The following is a 21,100-nucleotide window of genomic DNA, read 5'->3' on the forward strand; positions in this document are numbered from 1 at the left end:
TTGCTCTTATCCTTACCCTTCAGGTATAAAACATCTACAGTGGGCAAGGCCAGTGCTAGAGAGCATCTAGAGTACACACAGAGCCCCCTGAAACCCAGAGCCTTCCTGATAACTTTATGAAAAGGACAAAAGTACCCTAAGAGAAGAACACATAACCCTCTCAGACAGCTAGTGCAGGATGAGTATCCCTTTTCAGAAATGCTGGGAACCAAAACTATTTTGGAATTTTATTTTCTTTTGTTTTGAATATTATAACATTTGCATATACATAAAGAAATATCAAATCTAAATACAAAATTTACTTGGTTCATATATACTTTGAATAAATAGCCTGCAGGTAACTTTATATAATTGATGTGAACATACTTTATATACAGAGCTATGAAAAATTGTGCTCTATATGTGAAATAAGGATTGTAATAAGGACTGTTGTCGTGTATTTTAAATAATAATGAAATCAATTAAAAATATATAAGTGCACTAGCATTTTGATTGTGACACATCACAAAAAGTCAGGCATGGAATTTTCCACTTGTGCCATCATGTGGGTGCTCAAAGAGTTTCAGATTTCAGGTCTGGGATAAGGGTTGCTTCATAGGAAGACAACTGAAAAATCCCAATGAGGTGAGATTTGAAAAGAGCTGTGAAAAACAGATAATATTCAAGAGAACCATGGGAAGCAAGCAAAGAGTTCCAGAGGGTAGAATCGCTTGAGAACAGAAAAGAACTCAAGCAAGTCTAGGAGGTCGTTAGGAATGGCATGCACATGTCACTTACACACGGGTGCATGTGGTCACCATGAAGGGGACATGCAGAGCTCCAGGACAGTCACATGCTGCCCACAAAAGTCAAGGGGAGGGGCTCAGACAAAGATGAAATCTCCATTTTGAAAATTGACTTTGAGTTATTCATTGCATGTTATTGAGTTATAGAAAATGACCCTTCCAAATCTAAACATACGGGCATAAGACATTACAGAACCCACATTAATTTAAAGTCTTCTGGTGGAAATTATTGTTCTCTAAAATTTATCTACTATCTCCACATTTCACTTTTGAGACTTAAAAAAACATAATATCAGTTGAGCTTTTCAAAAAACCTTTACCAACCACTTTCTCTTCGCCTGATGCAAAAACTGTTTCCTCAAAACCTATGGCATATTTTGACAGTTAACCAAAATGAGCAAATAGCTTCCCTTGTGTTTACCAATTTCTAACTATTGAATAACCATTAATTTGGATTTTTAAAGACATTTATGGAATGTGTCAATGTTAGCTGATTAGACACCATAGAATTACGTGTTTTTTAAATATATCTGCAATGAAAAAGAATTACTTTAAAACTATAGAGATTACAACAATTTCTGAAACAATGGGAAGAACTTTCTTTTTTTTTTTAAAGACAGACTCTAACATAAAACATACATGTCGGGACCACAGGCCAATACTTTCCTTTAGGCTTCACATGCATCATTGGTAAAATGATTATAAGAATAATCTGCATGAGCTTCACATGAATTAGAGATGGTGCCAGAAAAACAAATCTAAGAACCATCTGGAATTTTTATTATCATTTTTACCTCATTTCTTGGCACTTCAGATTGTTTTCAATTAGAAACCTCTGGCTAGCAGTAGCAAAATTCATTCTCCAAGATGCCTCACAAAGGAAACACTTAATAAAGGACAGTAGCTACAGATCTGCAATTCCCCACAGATACAAAGAAATACATTCAAATGCTGCCAAAGCGGCCTAAGTTTTCAGAATTCCAACACTAATTATGCCAGCAACAGGACATTGCTATTGGACCCCCACATGGCATAAAGTGACAACAGACCAGATTTCAAAAAGACCATTTCCTGGATCAAACTGTCCTTCACTTCTTTAGAAAATTCTCCCTTGTTATGCACTCTGCAGCTGTGACAGTAATTTGCCACATCCCATAGACCATCATGTCTTCAATTTTCAGTGATTTACTCTGACACTTTGCCTCAGTGCCTAAGCCAAGCATACATCTTCCTGAAGAGTGTCACATTTAGGTGCCTTTAAAGAACTGACTACATTTAAATCACAGAAAATTATGATTTTCTCTTTTCAAAGGGAGACAAATGACAGCCCAGTCATGCGGTAAATGAAACAAACAGCAGAATCATTTTCTAACCAACTTTCACACTTTTTCTTTAATCCCACACATGGGGAACAGGGGATCAAGTAGAAATGCATCTTTATTCTGTTCTGCCAGAAAACACCTGACCTTGGGCTTCTCTGGCTTTTCTCTAGGTCTGAAGTGGTTTGCCTGTTCCTTCTTAGCACTTTCCTATGTCCTTTTCCCAAGCAAAACAGAAATATAGCTGGTGCTCAAGGTTTCACACTTGGCCTTCAGTGTGCTAAGCCTCCTGCCCTCGGTCACTTCATGACTTCAGTAAGACTTTTATCCAGATTCCCTTTTCTTCTTATCTCCCGCCTGAACACCAGACCCACGTTCCTGTTGCTGGGTCTCCTACTAGAGCTTACCATTCTTTTTTAGGAATCTTTACCTTGCTATGTTCCAAATAAAGGTCCTGTCTTCCTACACTGAAATCTAGGCTGCAAATCTTGAGATTTCCTTTTTTTGTTTTCAATTTGCTTCAAGTTTTATTATATTTAAATACCTAATAATAAGCCATTACCCAGGCATAATGATGGGAAAATAAGGAATTTATAGGCATTCAAATCTTTTTACAATTCTCATCTGCAGAAAATTAAGTTACTAGAATTGAGTTAAGCAACATCAGCTTACCAACAGTACTACCCAAATTTCTTTCTTTCTTTTTTTTTTTTAACCTGGATGGCAGCATTAGAGCTTTATTTTCTTCCAAATGAGATCAATTAATTTCTTGAACCTGCATTCTGTCTGGAGGCAGAAAATGGCAATCATTACAGTAGAAACAAAGAGCTCAAAACAGTTTAAAACCAAGCTGTGTGCCTGGGCTCAGTAGCCCACTGGTGAGAAATATCTGCAGTTGTCACATGATGGCAGACTGGTAAAAAACAAGGTCAAACTGGGTGTTTTGCCTATTTCCAGGACAGTAATCTGCATCCAAGTCATTGTAAAAAAAAAAAAAAACCTGCAAAAGCAGTGCCCAGGTGTTAATTCTTTTCTTTTTTCTTTTTTTAAAGGCACACTCATACACTGCTGGTGGGACTACAAATTGGTACAGCCAATTTGGAAAGCAGTATGGAGATTCCTTGGAAAGCTGGGAATGGAACCACCATTTGACCCAGCTATTCCTCTTCTCAGACTATACCCAAAGACCTAAAAAACAGCATACTACAGGGACACAGCCACATCAATGTTTATAGCAGCACAATTCACAATAGCTAGACTGTGGAGCCAACCTAGATGCCCTTCAATAGATGAATGGATAAAAAAAAATGTGGCATACATACACAATGGAATATTACTCAGCACTAAAAAATAATAAGATCATGGCAAATTTTCAGGGAAATGGATGGCATTAGAGCAGATTATGCTAAGTGAAGTTAGGCAATCCCCCAAAAAACAAATGCCAAATATCTTCTTTGCTATGGGGGGGGTGACTCAAAATGGGGAAGAGAGGAAAAGCATGGGAAGAAGATTACTTCTACATAAGGAAGAGGGGTGGGAGGGAAAAGGAGGGAGAAAGGGAATTGCATGGATGGTGGAAGGAGACCTCACTGTTATACAAAATAATGTATGAAGATACGAGGAGAAAAAAAGAACAGCACTACCTTAGATCAGGTAGAGACAAGTGATGGGAGGGGAGGCGAGGGGCTGGGGAGATAGGAAGGATAGTAGAATGAAACATTATTATTACTGTGTGTATATATGTGATTGCATGACCAATGTGATTCTGCAACCTGTATACTCAGAAAAATGGGATATGGTATCCCATGTGATTCAAATCTTGAGATTTCTTTCTTCCCTCCCACTAACACCAGCCAGCTCAGCCTTGATCAGCATTCTCGCAAATCATCTACTCATCCTCTGTTCTTTCTGCCCTTCCATCTGTTTTAAATATCATCTAATGCATACTTTCTCCTCTTGGCCCTATCTCCAAATTCACACAGAACAGGAGATGGTTGTACAAAAAAGTATCCGAACATTAACTATGACACTATCGGAACTAGAGGAACAAAACGCTAAAGAATCAATAAACATTTCAGGAAAGAAATGACCTCTGAACGGACCGACACCGAATTAAAGGAAATTTCTGGATACTGGGCAAATGGTTAAGCTACTCCATTCGGACCCCATTGCTTGATGATTTATGATCCGTAAACCTTCTGCTTTCTTATGCACAGAACTCCCTCCCTTTTTATTCCTGGTTACTAGCCACACACCTAAATCCTGTGTATATTTCTCAAGGAAAAGGAGCTTCATAATAAAAGGAACAGGTTCCCTCCTCAGCACTTCCCTTTGCTTCTCCTCTATCTTTTGTTCCTAAAAAGCCCTTACATCACAATACAATATATATTCTTTATACACACACACACATAGTACATGTGTGGTTTGAAGAAAACTCACAGAAGTACCAATTAAACCATGTCACAGCTAAAGAAATAGAAAATTACCAACATCATCGAAGCTTCTCATAAATCCTCCCTAATTATGTCCCCTTAAAACGACAGGGTTACCTTTAACCTTTATATTTCACTTTTAGTTCTTTAAAGTTTATATGTGTCACTGAACTGTACAACATTTAGTTCTTCATGGTTTTGAACGATATACAAATAAAACTGAACTGTACACATTTCTTCTGCCATTTGATTTTTTTTCATCCCACTTTATAGATCCAACATTCACTATGTTGATGTGAATTGCTAGTTCATTGATTTTTGCTGCTCTGTTATATCACATTTATGAATATGTCAAGATTAAACAAATTTTACTATTAAAAATGCTACTATAAATCTTGTACACATCTCTGGTGCAGTCCTACATAACCTTCAAACTCAAATCATTCACTTAATATGTCCTGAGTGACCTGCACTCTGCACCAGAAATTACATGAAGCCCTAAGTAGAGAAGAACATGGACTCATCCCTCTCGTCAAAGCTTGGTTCATTTGGAGAGACAGATAATAAGTACCTAGATATAATATTAACAATTACGGCCCTTCGCCTTCATGCCTGAGTCAAACCCATGACAAGTATCATGTAAGGAAAGAAGAGATTCCATGAGATGTCACGGCAGGAGTAAGCTGCTTCAGAGGGAGAAGCTTCAGAGAGCCAAGTTAAAATACAGATGGCAGCCAAACTGAGATCCAAAGGAAGAGAACACAGTAGCCATGGGACGAATACAGGCTCGAAGTGCTAGGACAAGAGCATTTCAGGAGGAACAGATACCAAGTCTACCATTTCAGGAAGCAACATAAGAAATGGTGAGGGTCCACAGGGGAGCAAAGTATAGGAGATGGACATAGAGACAGGCCATTCCCCTCTAAGGGCAATAGACATCTGCTTACAGGGGCACTGAGCCTACAGGCAACATTCCCACTTTGAGTTTGAGTTCTTTAGGCCTGAGAAGCTAGTCTCCTCGTTGTTCCATTTATACGATCTTGGAGTCCTAAACCTGAGTGACTAATGGCAGAACAGCCACAGAGTGCTGCTCCCTTATTAAGGCATTACACTGGGGGTGGATCTGCACAGCATGAGAGCTGACCCTGACCAACGGCAGTTCTGAACCCTTGGACCACGACTCTGTCACATAAGGCAGGCATATGTTGCTCAGGTGAGAAACTGTCATTACAGGCAATCATAAAGCACTAGGGAAATCAGAGGCAGGTGGGATTTGCTTGTAAATGTTGCCGAAAGAGGTAAATTTTTAACAGAATTTGGGAGGAATAAAGGGTTACAGACCATTGCCGAGGAGTGGTCAGAACATATTGAGTAAACAGAGAGGGTGGGAGAGGAAGGAGCCGATTAATCATAAACAGGCCCCGACTGGAGCCCAGAGGAGGCCAAAGGCAATGGCAAAGAAGACTCGGTGGTTGTGCAGGAGATGGACGTAGAGACAGGCTAGGCTGTCCCCACACTACCCAGCACTCCCCTGTGCACTACAAAATGACCTTTAGTGTAGAAGTTGGAGCAGTCTCTTCAGTCTCTGTTCCTTTCAGGCTTAAAAATGAGCTGAAAGAGGGAGCTTTTCTTCAGGGTCACAAGAATCAACAGAAACAAACACCAAACACGTCGACATGCTTATCCACCCAGAAGTATTACCAAAAAACTGGGACCCATGTTCATAATGATACAAAGTGGGCTTCTGTCTGCGGAGGTTGTGGCTGAATCATCTGTCCTCATTTCATAGCTCATCAGGCCTGAGAAGCCCTTCTAGACCTGTCAGCTGGGTAGTGGACACGCAGCTGACCCTTTTTCAAAACTGCTGTCACTGCAGACTCGCTGAGTGGACTGAACGTCCTTTCTGTGTGTTCATAATCTACTTCGATTCTCTTCTCACTTGACATACAGGGCCCTACTGGAGCATCTTGGCTCCCACTTTTTTGCACTGGTCATTTGGTGACACTGGCTGTAACCACCAGAGCCTGCTCATTATCTCTGGGACTCTGTGGGTCATTCAAGAATCAATGTCACCTCAATCTTCCCTTTCCTGCCTTATCTGCAGGTGTTTCTCAGCCCATTCGACTTCTCTTCCACACAGAACTATTTTTTTCTTAAAGCTTAGTGCTGCTGTTTTCTTGAGTGCTTGAACCTCTCTATTAACTCTCATGTAGGCAGCTTGAATGGTTAATTACTATTAATTTTTAAAGAGTAAAATTTTCAACCCCAACATCATTTTTCTAATAGTAATGTTTTACAGTTTCACTGAACCAACTATTCATGTAACAACTATTAATAAAAGACAGCAAAGCAAGAGCACATGAAACTTTTCAAATTATCTTAAAAGTATAGGCAAACATCATTTTCTGTAGCAACTGACAAGGCCTAAATGTTCTTGAATAAACTCAACCATTAAAACTACAACCACAAATGGCTTAAATCTATATGCTCTATCATAAGTACTTACATTTCTATTTAATTTTATGTCGTGTTGGGGGGAAATAACCTTTTGGCAAAATATCTATCACAGAATACTATGAACAAACCCTCCACAGGAAAAATATGTTGATACTACTAAAAGTCCCAAGATATTTTAAAGAAGAAAATAGAGACTTTTCTCTAATTTGCTAAGGTAAAAGTTCCCATTTAGATCAGAAACGTGATTAATGTTTCTTTAATATATGATCATATGGAAATAAACTGTTTGGAGCTCTACACTTCTAAATGAATACAAAGCAGTAAAAAGGCAATGACCTACTACTGTGATTTCATGATTTAATGCTTTTAAATTGGGTGGCAGCATAATTTTTGAAAAAGCTTTTTATGTTACTCCCGTGTTTTGGTTAATTTTGTACTCCAACTGCGAATGGCATATGTTCATTTGTGTTACTCCTGCATTCTGTTGGGGCAAATAATGAAGCATTTATAGAAACACAGCCAACTCCTTGAGTGAGGTACACGGCAAATCAGATTAACTCTGCAAATGCATCGCCCGTTCCATTTATCTTTGTTGGGAGGGGAATCCAAAGAACAGAGTGAAGAACTTTGTTAGAATAACTCACAACATAGTGCTTTTTGCAGTCTTCGGATCTTGATTGCTGTACGGTAGGCAGAGAAACGTACGTTATTCAGGTCGGCTGAAATGGAAGAAAGAAAAATTTAAAAGTGTGCTTATGATTTGACTTCCACGGAATGCTAAAAAATGTATTTGCTTACTCTGGATGATGGAAATCATTGTGTCTATCTGCAATAAAAAGCGTTCTCCTAAATTTCCCATCTATTTAGGAAAATAATTAAATGGTGGTTAGCCCCCAATGGAGACACATTTCTAAAAAACTCTGTGCAGAAAATACCAAAGTGGGGCTGGGGATGTGGCTCAAGCGTTAGTGCGCTCGCCTGGCATGCGTGCGGCCCGGGTTCGATCCTCAGCACCACATACAAAGATGTTGTGTCCGCCAAAAACTAAAAAATAAATATTAAAAATTCTCTCTGTCTCTCTCTCTCTCTCTCACCTCTCTCTTTAAAAAAAAAAAAAAGAAAAAAGAAAAGAAAATACCAAAGTGCAGTGCTTCGGCACGCTAAGTTCTTCAAATGAAGGAGATCAGAACATACCCAGAAGAGAGGATTTCTAACCTTCTCCATTCCTTCGGACTCACATGCCTCTTTCTCCCCTGAAGCAAGTCGCAGAAAGCAGAATTCCTGTCCTTTGGCAAGCTATGGAAACTAGAAATTTTCTTCTCCAAAATAAGACATAAAACCTAGAAAGATCAGTCTCTGATCTTCTCCCTCCTTCCCTGAAGACTCTCACATGAGGTGTCTTGACCAATATGTGGAAGGAAAAAATGCCACTCAGAGGCCAAGAAAAATCTGAACAGAGAGGCCCCCAAACTTCCCTCTCAGTCTATTACCATTAAGTTGGACCCTTCTGTCTAATCACACTTGTACGTGGCTGTTGTTCTTCATTAGCCTAGGCATAAACATGGAAAGTTTCTATTCCCCAGGAACTTTGGGTCTTCATTTCTCAATACCCTGTGTTATATAAAACTTTAACTAAATGTATTTGTTTTGCTTTTCTCTAGTGAATGAACCTGTCTGTGTTGCAGGAGCATCAACCACAACCCTCATGACAGATGAGCAAAGGGATTACACCTTTCTGGCCTCATACAGGAAAAGAAGAAAGATGAGGAAAAGGAAGCCCAGTGACTATTCAGACCTCATACACTCCACTCCTGCTCCAGGGGTTCTCCTCCAGGGCACTGTCCCTAAGGACAATTAGTTGTCTGTCCACCAAGCTATCTCAATACTCATAAAGCTGATCTATTCTACACTCCTTCCATTTTATTTGCTTCTTCTGACCTTCTATGAATCTGGTTGAAATGATTCTATGATCAATATTTACATCTTTTAAATAAAGGCTACTCTAATTTCTTCTGTTCCCTAAAGTCAGAGAATCAGACACTAGCAGACTTACAGGGAAACTCATATAACATCAAAATTTGGCCCCCTCTCTTTCAGACTAAGCAAACCAGTGGCTTTTCTCTTGTTTATTTGACTTTTGCACTCAATTTCCTACCAAATGAAAGCTCATGCAAGAAGCCAAATGCTTAAGAGATGTGTATGTACTTGTTGAAGTGGGAATGGGAGGATTAGGATGCTTGGTCCCTCTAGCATCGTCTTAGTTACTCAAAGGGAAACTTTAAAAATTACTGGACCAACCTGAAGGAAACAGGCCAAGTGATCGACTGAAATCCATAGTTTATAGCAATTAAAACAAGAGCATCTAATGTGTTTTCTTCCATTTTTTAATATTAAAATGAATCTAGCTGTTCATGACTTAAACAAAATAAAACTGGGTAAGATAATTTGATAAAATCTGCTAAATAAAAAGAGAGCTAAAAGCAAATTTAAAGCAGTGGATTGGAGGTTTCTGTTTTGGGAGTCACTGGGTATTGCACCCAGGGATGCTTACCCACTGAGCCACATCTAAAGCCCCCCCCCCTTTTTAAAAATATTTTATTTTGAAACAGAGTCTCACTAAATTGCTTAGGGCCTCACTAAGTTGCTAAAGCTGGCTTTGAACTCATAATCCTCCTGCCTTGGCCTCCTGAGTCGCTGGAATCACAGGCCTGGGCCACTGTGCCCAGTTGTTTGTTTGTTTGTTTTGCATGCAAAGCCAAAGTTTAAGATGACCCAATATGAGGGAGGTAAAATGTACAATTACATTCCCCCTAGTAAATGTACTCTTGCTCTCTTTCAACTAATATGTTCACAATACCTATTTACTGTACTGCCTTTAGAAGTTCAATTGCTTTTCTTTTGGGGGGGGTGGGACTGGGGAGTGAACCTTGAGGCCCTCTACCAATGAGCTGCATTCTGAGTCCTTATTTTTTGTTTTAAGGCAGGGTCTCTGTAAGTTACCCAGGCTGGCCTCAAACCTGTGAGCCTTCTACCTCTGCAATTGCTAGGATTCCAGGTGTGTGCTACCTTAAACTGCTTTTAAGTGTCAATGACATGATTCTTTTCATATTATATGCCAGATAAGAAAAACGAGTGACTAGTTTCCTTTGAAGAATATACAGCTCTCACCTATTCAGGTTAATTCCTTGCTATTAAACAAAATAATACTAACCAAGGGATTGAAAGAGTTCGGTCATTTTAGGATGATCCCAACAGGTCGTCTGTGTTTGATGGCTGGGGGAAAAAAAAGAAAAATTCCCAAAATAAGCAAAACACAACAAAATATAATTCACAAATAAAACACACAAACAGAATTTTCCAAAAAATTTTATACAAACATGAAAAACAATTATTACTCATTAATGGAACATCAATAAGAAAGTTCATTTGAGCAACTATGTTATGAATAGACACATGAAAAGACTTTTGTTTTTACCCATGTCAAAAAGAATTGCAACTACATATTAAAACGTAGATATAAAGAATGACTGTCACAAATCCTTTGGCCCCAGGCTTGATCAACCCACAGTCGAGGATAATTCCACTCCAGTTAAGCAGATATAGATTCTCGTTCAGAACAAATCCTCTGACAGCAGAAGTGCTGTGAAGAATCACTACACTTTAGAAGTCTTCATTGAATTTCTAAAGACTGAGAAATGAAGAGTTTAATTCCGAATAAACCTCCACCTCTCGGTCTATGAGGATCCTTGCTCTTCAACCCGAGGTCTCTTTCCTCAGAGCAAATCTGCTCTTTCACCCCTTTCTGGGATTCTGGGCATTACACCTTTCTTCTTTTGACCTTATGCCCCTCTTTATGCCCCCTTATTTCAGTTTCCCTCAGTAAACAGTATTATTATCTTTCTACAAATTGAGCCACTTTACTTGGATCCTTATTCTTCACTTTAAAGCACATTTTCAGTTTTGTTTTTTTCTGTAAATTCCAAAACTAACTCATATATCGGTTGGAAGTCTTTGAGGGAATAAGATAAGGGTAAAACTGGTAAATGTAGTGTTTAAATTAGGTCCCTTAGTGTGTGTGTGTGTGTTAAACAGCTCATAACTTTGATGGGCTAGTGGCCTTGTATTTAAAAATAGCTTACTCTCCTTTATCTAGGTCAGAATAGATTAATAACATTTAATAGTACTCCAAAGACTTCTTAGATGACACTCAATTCTGTTTAGTAAGCTAAGTGAAATAGCACACTATATAAGAAAGATGATATTAAAATATTCATAAAAGCAAATTTAAGAAAAATTATTTGTTTTAAAATCTATACCTACACATTCTGTAAAAACTATTGGGCAGGAACTCAAGCTTTCTGATCTAAATTCTACCACACATAGTGTGGCCAAGAGCTTGGCAGAAATGCAGAATATCAGGAAGAACATCTTCTCTACCATCAACAAGAATTAAAGGACAATTTGCTAAAAATGCAGCATTAATCCAGCATGCCACCATGGGCTCCTGGTCTCAGCCTTCCAAGATTCAGTACATAACTCCTCTTGGGTTTGGAGTGATTTCAATCCCCATGACAACAGTACTCCACAGAGACAGACATCCCACCATGAGAGAAGGAACCACGGCTCAAGGACCAAACCAAAGGTCTCATTAAAGCAGGGCCAGACTTTATAGATCACAAATAAAAGGATGCTCCCTCTAGAATCACAGGTGTGCAGCTTCACCTCACACAACCCCTGTGGAACCAGAGGGGGAAATACTACCATCAGGTCAGCAGAGGACCAGGAATTCAAGGCGAACATTCCTTGCTAATGGCTCTCTTGAGTAACGCCACTGTGTACCAGTAGCTGAGGGAACACACACACACACACACACACACACACACACACACATTTGGCAAACAGATGGAGACAGGGAACCAGCATCTCCTTTCGTGAATTCAATACCAGTTGATTCATTAGGCAGAACTGTCAACGCTGAAAATAAATACAGCTTCTGGTTGCAAAAGTAAAACTGCAGCTTACAAAATAACAGTTAAAAAAAAGAAAAACTAGTAGATGCTGTTGGCCGCTAGGTTTCTTTTTTTAAGAGGGAAGAGAGGGTTAGAACAAAACCCACAATGAACCTAAAGGCTCAAAGTATTTGAATAACTGCAGATTGCTCAGCAACTCTTGCCAAAATGCTTCCAATTTCTCCCAGAGTAGGCAACCAAAACAGAATCAAAGTGGCGCCCCCAATCCCCCAAATAACAACAGCCAAGCTTCCAGCTAATCTAAAATATGAGATGGGAGTGGAGCTTAATATTGGGCAGCTTGATAAACTAGCATATAAAATTATAGATTTGTTACTAAAAATCTTATTAAAAGGCAATAGGTACAGGAATCAGTACAAGAAAAAAATGAAAAATTAAATAAAGCAGTTAAATCTAACAAAGCGGTTAAGTCCAAAATCTATGAAGCAAACAATAGTGAGAATAGCTGCCATCCAAGGCGGGTGCCCAGACATCCCAGCTTTGCCTTTGTAGCCACAGACTGCAAAGGCCTTTGATGGGTGCAAAAAATTAGAGGTTATATGTTGTGAGGTGTGCCCCAAGAGCTCATGTATGAGACAATGTAAGAAGTTTAGAGGAGAAATGAGTTACAGAGCCTTAACCCAACTGAAGGGTGTGGCTGGAGGAGGTAGGGTACTGGGGCATGGCTTTGTAGTATTAATTTGTATTTAGTGAGTGGAGATATCTCCCCGCTTCCTGATTGTTATGCATGCCACTTGCCTCCACCATAATCTTCCAGGATGCAGAAGACTGCTATCTATGGATTTGAGTACCTCTGAAACTATGAGTCCCCAAATAAAGCTTTCCTCCTCTACAGTTTTTCTGGTTAGGTTCTTTAGTCACAACAGAGAAAAAGCTGACTAAAACAGTATCCTGTAAAGTTTAAATTATCTTTGAGCTATTTTAAACTCTGTACACTGAAGAAAAGTGATAATAATGCATGTTTTATGTCTATGGATATGTAAATTGTGTCCCTGGAATGCAACTGGCTATTGCTGGGTGGATACAGACTACTTAGTCAGCCTTACATCTTTATGTAAATTCGTCTCAGGGTTCCTTATTTGACTCTAGAGCTGTACTACTTTGTCTTCTCCTTGGAGTCTGCTGTAACTTCTGTTTCTATCTTATTAATGAGTCAAATGTAATATCTGACTCATGCTGTTTATGTGTTTGCATATATTTTGTGAATTATCCTTCAACATCTGTGACAGTCCTTCTCTATACTGGACTCTATACAGGACTTACATGTCAGTATCTTGATATGATTATTAAAAGTGCCCCTTTACTCTTAAGTTTCCCACTTGGGATAATACATAATCCCCACACTTTATGGGCTTCAAAGAAATATCACATGACTAAGATTAATAAACAGGATATGCCTCTACTTGTTATTATTCAGAATAATGTACTCTAGGAAGCCATAGAAAGTAAAATACAAATAAGACAATATACAAACAAAATCCCAAAGGCTGCATAATAGAACGGCCTACACGAGGCCATGAACCAATAACAAAGCACAGATACTTTTGATCAATTGGGAAGATACTGATTTCTGGGCAAACAACCTCTCTGGGAAAGATATTTCTAAAACCCATTAGTTTTCACTAGACTAGTCTTATTTTTTCCCCCTGAAACTTTAGAAGACAATCAGAAAGCATCTTACTTGCCCCAAAACTGACATGTAGCTAAATATACTCATTATTACCTAAATAGTTTTATGCTTCTACTGGATTCTGTGAAGTTTGCTATTTATCACTTCATTCCAATTATAAAGATAAAGGCATATCAGAAAAAAATAAAGGGGAGTGAGTTAATGAAAAAATACAAATGTGAGAAAAAGAACTAGTATATTGTTCGGCAACAAGACAGTGACAGAGAAACAGCCTTCCTTGTTGTCAAGTGAGAGATGACACAGTAGGTCAGAATGTACACAGCTAATTACAGTAATAGTCTAATATTCTAGGGCTCATGTTGTGCTTTTCTATGTAGAAAACTTTTTTTTTAAAGAGAGAGAGAGAGAAAAAATTTTAATATTTATTATTTTTTAGTTTTCGGCGGACACAACATCTTTGTTTGTATGTGGTGCTGAGGATCGAACCCGGGCCGCACGCATGCCAGCGCGCTACCGCTTGAGCCACATCCCCAGCCCGAAAACTTTTCTACATATAAAATTTTTCTACGTGTAAACTCACTCCACAGTAAAATGCCAAGATGTATGTGACAGTCCTCTCCCCATTTTACAGATAAAGGAGACTAGGGCAGGTGCTTATATAATTTGCCCAAGGTTATGTGCAAGTAGTAGAAACGGGATTTAAACACAGATGGTCTGATTATAAGCCTGCTCTCTTGAAATGGAAATATATTTTCAAAATTAAGGTTTAAAAGTATTTTTTGATGAATCTATCCAAATGTAAACCCACAGTCCATCATTATAATCATTACAAACAACCTCATCTTCTGGCTTCTCTCTCACCCATGGCAAATCCCAGGCCTGGATCTACTAAATTACTTGCCTTTTCTGAACCTAAGCAGCTGTGGATGAATACAACTGAAGAAAATTACTCAGACTGATTTTACTTTAAATATTTGATTCAAATCTCAAATGTCCAACTTCTTGGTAATTGCACTACATTCCCTAATAAACTTGCTTTCTCAGAGTCTAAGTAATTTCCAAGTAAAGCCTTCTTTCCCATACCAAAACTAATTTTCCCTCCCTGTTTTAGTATCATTTGACCTTACCCCCACACTTCATTGAAAAACTAAAAACCACTAGATTAGGACTCCTTCATCTTCCTACTACCACGTCAGTAATCTTCTCTCCATCTGTCCATTGGTCTTCCTCTCTCCTGTAACTGAGAAGTATCACTGTCCTATCAACGGCCGAATCTTCCCAGATCCTTCCTGTAGAACTTTGTGCTACATTATAGAACAGTAAAGCTATTCTTGACAGAATACAAATTTTGTTAAACTGCCATATATACACATAGACACACACACACACACACACACACACACACACACCCCTCAAATTCACATTTTCCACTAGTCGTCACCCCTTTTTTTCTTCTTCACAAACAAAATAAATGATTTGTTAACTGTAAATATGTCCTTGTGTCCCACTCAATACTCAACCCACTTGTATTTGGCTTCTAACTTGACCCCTCCCTCCAAGCTGGTCCCTTCAATATTATCAAAGAGCTCCATGGTGAGACCTGAGTGGAACGGTTGCTACCCAGAAATGAGGCGAGAAACTTCCCAAGTTAGATAGTATAGTAGGTGACAGGTGCTTTTAAAAGAAATAGAAAAATGAAGTTAACTTTGAAAACATCCACATTACATCATGCCTAAAAAGTTATATCTAGGAATTAAGCAAGGGATTCTAACTAATCAATTCTGCATTCAGGTGACTATAATAGAAATAGTAAAAGCAAATTTTGGTGACATCATTTATTTGAATAATCCCTTCTTAAAGATCTAAGAGGTGATTTACTTACCTTCGGCTCAAAAACCCTCAATCTTTGTTTCACTTCATATCAAATTATATGAAGAAAATTAAGTACCCTGTGGGTAATGTCAGTCCTCACCCAGCTGTGTGTGGGCTGTGGGGTGTTGAGGGGATGCTGGGGGCAGGAAGCTTTGTGGCAAGTAACTTACAGGGTCTTCAGGTTATAGGCAACTTCTAAAACACCCCCCAAACACTTTTGACTGTCCTCGACACTTTTAAAGCCAGAAAATCTCAGACAATATTTTGGAGACATAGGAGTACATTTAAGGAAAAACAAAAAAAATCTGAATGTCAACATTTGAAGGAGGAAAAGAGAACTTTGTTCAAAATTCAGATAAAATATAAGAGCCATTCAGGAGTAGTGGTGCACACCTGTAGTCCCAGCACTTGGGAGGCTGAGGCAGGAGGATTACTTGAGCCTAGGATTTCAAGGCCTACCTGGACAACATAATTAGACCTTGTCTCAAAAAAAGAAAAAAAAAATCTTGCTTGATAGTAAAACACTATGAAGGTATAACATCTTCCCTAAAAAGTGCCATTATCTCCTCATGATAATGAAGACACACAGAATGAAAAAACAAAGTATAAGAAACAATTGGGAGTAGGTCCAAATACACAAACATGTACAGGGCTGTAAGAAATAGGCTATTATAGTACATACCAAAATACAGAAAGTCAAATATTGTAAACATGGTTGTAGAACATTGTTTCAAAACAATAAGACCAATTTTTTGTATGTTTGTTTTTAAATAGAGTGACAGAATTAATTACCTAATTTGACAAGCCAAGGTGTGAGGGATAGGTACTTGTCTCTAGGGCACTGGAAGACTGTCTAAAAGTATAAACATGCACATACTTAATAAACAAAAAGGAGCCCCTACCTCTATCGGGGCTACTTGGACCTAGAACCTATTGAGAACATTATCCCCCGCACCCAGCTCCACCACCATTTTCTGATGCTCAGACTGGGAAGGCTGAGACCTTCCTCAAGGGACCTGCAGGTCGGCTGTGAATGCACAGGTGCTGGGGAGTCTGGTATGCCCCTGACTTGCCGGAGGGTGCCAAGACCAGGGTTATGTTCACACCAAGAGTTAAATCTGTCCTTGTATCCTTTTGGTTTGCTTTTTTTGCACTTATAATGTGCACTTTAAAAAAATAATTATACTTTATCTCTTTCATTTATACACATTTTTTAAATTAGGGGTTAATTTAATTTTTTCATACAGTTACATGAAACTTTTATTGTATTACTTTACTTTATAATCAGCACAGAAAAAGATATTTTATTCATTTTAATTTTTTAACCATCATTCTGTACTCTTGTTAATTTTAGTAATAGTGTAAAACATGTACTCTTTACAAACTGAAGTTTAGGTATGTTTTTTTCTTGTCTTCATGATCCCATTGGCCATCCTCCTCATGTGGCAGGCCTTTATTTGCTGCATCCCTGATCCTAAAATCAAACTGTATAGGAAGGATGATGGTGTTATTAGAATAAAATATTCCTAAGTAATTTAGAAGATTCCAAGCCAACATTCCACTGCTTGGCCCCAGCCATGTACAGATAAATGACAGGAAAGAGAGTGCTCTCTTTTGACCTGTACTTTTGATCTGACTTCCTCTTTGAGTGGGTGAGTAAACTGTTCATGTCAGTGCTATCTTTTGAAGACACTGTCAACTCCACCTGAATGATCTCAATAACCCAGGACACTGGTAAACATACTAGAAAGCTCCTAGGGATGGTTTGTTGATTGCCAGCTGCTGCCAGGCAGGCTGTGCGCTGCTTGGTTTTCTAGCTGGCCAAGGTATGCTCATTTGTCTAAAGTTGCCTCCAAGTGCAAGAGATGTTTAGTGATCCCTAGGTGCTTACATTCTTTCACAAGGCAATTTCATTCTTACCTCCTCCTCAGCAGAGTTGGCCTCTCGAGTTTTAAATATTTATTTTCAATAACAACAGAGTCACAGAACATTTCTTAAGAAAACAGACTCTCCAGTACATTTTCCTATATTCTATTTCATTTATTTATAATTAAAACCCCAAACACAAGCTCCACAGTTACAAAGAAATTCTCAGTGTGTCCCAAGAGTTCTCTACTTTAAAAAAATCTCAAACCAAAAGGACACTATCCCTTCTCTTGACAAGGAGGAAGAAAAAAATGAAGACTGCAATGGGAAGTCTTTCAGAAAAAAATGTTATTTATTTTTCATTGTTAATTATACTTTTGTTGCACATTTTGTTCTGGGATAAGTTTTCCATAACCTTTAAAGATAAAATTCCCCCCCCCCTTTTTTTTTTTTTTTGTTGTGGTACACATGTATCTTTATTGGCATTGACTTTCATGTTAGGCAGGATATTTGAGTTTCCCGTTTGGAGCTATCTACTGTCTCCTTATTTAGGGAATGACTATTCCACCTACATTGTCTAAGCTGGGGCCAGAATTCTTCTATAAAATACTCATGAATTCTTTCCTCTACATAACACATGTAGTTTTACCAAGACAGACATATGTAGTGTAGGCAAATGACACATAGGTTTACTGGAAGGAAAAAAACTACCCGCTCCCCAAGATTTCATTTACAACTATAAACTTCTTTGTTCTTTTCTTCCCCACCCCCAACAATCTACAGGATTAAGACAGAAAGAAGGGTGCCTTGGAAAGTAAGAAGCAGATTTAAAAGAAGTTGGCAGGATTATCAATAATGGGCATAAGAATAGAAAAAAAAGACATAAAAAGAAATGTAGTAAAAAGAGGAATTTTTTTTTTTGGGGGGGGGTACTGGAGATTGAACCCAGGGGTGCTTCACCACTGAGCCACATCTCAAGCCCTTTTTTATATTTTATTTTAGAGACAGGGTCTTACTGAGTTGCTTAGGACCTCGCTGAGTTGCTAAGTCTGGTTTTGAACTCGATCCTCCTGCCTCAGTCTCCCAAGCTGCTGGGATTACAGGTATGTGCCACTTTGCCCAGGCAAGACGAAAATTCTGACTTAGAGCTACTCAAAGGGGAAGTCAGAACAAGGGAAAGAAACACAAGATCATGATGCTTACAGGTAGGATCAATTCATTATGGCTAATGCCTTACGCTTTCGTAATGCCAGCTTTAGGGAATGTGATGTACGTGGCCTATGTAATTGCAGGTTAGTAAAGTGTTCATGTCAAAACTGAATATGAGATTGTAAACTGCACTTAGAGTTCTATAAAGAATTAACGTCTGTACTGCAGATGCCATTAGGGAAATGGAGCTCTCGAACTGTTAAACTTGTGTGGGGGAAGCCCAGTCACAGGAGTAGGACAATCATTTGTACCAAGTCTAAGACTCACTGAAAAGTAAAGCATTTGGGGTTTGGAGAAGATGCTTTGGAGAGGAAAGGAGAACCATCCTTTCTACACCCTAGTCAACAGGCTCAATCACCAACAGGCTGGATGTGCAGATCACCAGCTAGGTGGCAAGACCCAGGACTTTGTTGACATCTTACAAACAGAATTCTACTTAGTGGCAGAAGTCTCCTTGCCTAGGGAATGGAGAGAGCTAGACTTCACGATTCATCTCCCCACCTCAGAACTCCTATAGGGGTCTTACGGTCAGGACTGTAGAGAGCAATACTTTCTTATCTCTAGAAAAGCACCCCAGTCCACAACAGGACCACAGTATGAAATTTTCTTAAATATACATAATAGAGATTAGCCTGTGGAAAGGCCCTCACAAAGACAGAATGACACTGGAAAAGGCTGGGATATCAGAGAAAGTAAAGGCTCTGTCCTCAGACAGCTATACACAGTGGGTACGTGATAAATGGTAACCAGTGTACAGCAAGAAAGAAAAGATGTTTGCTCATATTTTCTTCACTGTTCTTCTCATTCCTAAACATAATCTTTCCCTAGCCAAATTTTCTACGTAATTAAAAATTTCAGAATATAGGGGACAGACCTGCATAGCAGGCTAAAGCTAGAACAGTCCCTGGGTTTAATGCTACTTTGTCCACTTACTGGACATGCAATCTCAAGCAGACTCTGTGTGTACTTATTAGTTACTTATTAATGTATCTATCAGTTACTATACAGGGGCAATGATAAAACTATACTTGACTATACGCTCTTTCCTTTAAGTGTTAAAATAAATTATTCACGTAATGCCCAGGATTCAGCATAGTGTCTGACAAATCAGTGTTCAAAATGGAATTTACTATAATTATCATTATTATTATTATTTCCACTGCTTCTTCTTCTTCCTCTTCTTTTTATTCATATTCTTCTTATTATTATTATTTGCAGAATAAAATAAGAAGGAATCATATTCACAGGATTATTAATGTGACATATGAGGAAAGTTCAAACAAAAATTTTATCAATTATTATTTTTACCCCTCAAAGTCCCTGGATATTAACTTGTAGCTGAAGACATGAGTGACCTGTGCAAAACACAAAAATGAACTGGAAATTCACAATGGAAGAGATCTGGCTTTTATGGTAGTTTCATATATATATATAAATATATAAATATTATAAAGGTAATAGGAGCCAATTTCAAGGTTTCTTAAACTCATAGTACCTAAGCTGTCACTGGACTATTTTAAAAAAAACTAACCAGAGCATATCCAGAAAGTCTTCCTTGCAGGCAGCATGTATAATTAAAGATTTGTTCCAACTGAAGATACTGCTATAGTCTGGAATGTAAATATCACCCAAAGGCTCACATGTCAAAGGCTTACTCCTGGATTGGCACAGTTGGGAGGTTTTGTGTCTTAAAAGGTGGGGCCTACTGAGAGGTCTTCAGGTCACTGGGCCCTTGTGTTGAAAGGCACTCCGGGACCCCAGCCCCTTCCTCTTCTTTACTTTTGCCTCCTGGCTAAGAGATGAGAGTTTTTGCTCCGCCACCTGCTTCTCCCAACTTGAGCTCTTGCCACAAGCCCAAAATGGAGTCAACTAATCATGGACTGGAACCTCTAAAACTGTAAGCCAAAATAAACTTTTCCTCCTTATAAATTTATTATCCCAGGTCTTTTTATTATCATGGAAAAACTAACTGATATTAATAATATTCCCTTCATATTAATAATGAAGGGATTCATGCCACATATACTATTACAGTTCAGAATTATATTTTATCATTTTCTAAACATGAGTCATGGAATCACTCTCTGTATTACACTTAATATACTTAATTATACTTAAAATTCTAATAAAAATTACCTAGGAAAAAAAAAAAGAAATGCACCGGGAAGCCACCAAAGTATATTTTAACCAATGTGTAAAATTAAAATAAAAGTAATTTGTCCTCTTTTTCCTTTCAACATTTTTACTATACTCTAGCATTACAGCACATTTACAAAAGTGTGGATTTAAACATTGAAAATGAGCTGGGGTCTGCTCAGTGGTAGAGTGCTTGCCTAGCATAGTGAGGCCATGGGTTCAATCACCAGGAATGCAAGCAACCAACAAATAAAAACAAAACAAAACATTGCAAACATCTAATATTTCTACTTGAAAATTACTTTTTAGTTGGCCAAATTAATATACTAAAATTTGTCCAGGAAATTCCAACTGCATGGCAATC

General features: G+C 38.4%; 1 protein-coding gene across 12 annotated transcripts in view; it reads right to left on the reverse strand.

The window, feature by feature from the left end:
- Positions 1-21,100, reverse strand: part of Utrn (utrophin) — a 508,932-nt gene that overhangs the window by 66,356 nt on the left and 421,476 nt on the right. For all 12 annotated transcript variants that reach the window (XR_013424804.1, XM_078018961.1, XM_078018962.1 and 9 more), the window contains 2 exons: positions 10,205-10,266; positions 7,638-7,712 (listed from right to left, as the gene is read on the reverse strand). Coding sequence is in view for 11 of the 12 variants with exons in the window: in XM_078018961.1 (XP_077875087.1) it covers positions 7,638-7,712; positions 10,205-10,266 (137 nt within the window). In the remaining variant the exon portion in view is untranslated. The remainder of the gene's footprint in view (positions 1-7,637; positions 7,713-10,204; positions 10,267-21,100) is intronic.

This window comes from Ictidomys tridecemlineatus, chromosome 8 (assembly GCF_052094955.1).
Source record: "Ictidomys tridecemlineatus isolate mIctTri1 chromosome 8, mIctTri1.hap1, whole genome shotgun sequence".
NCBI classification, from domain to species: Eukaryota; Metazoa; Chordata; class Mammalia; order Rodentia; family Sciuridae; genus Ictidomys; species Ictidomys tridecemlineatus.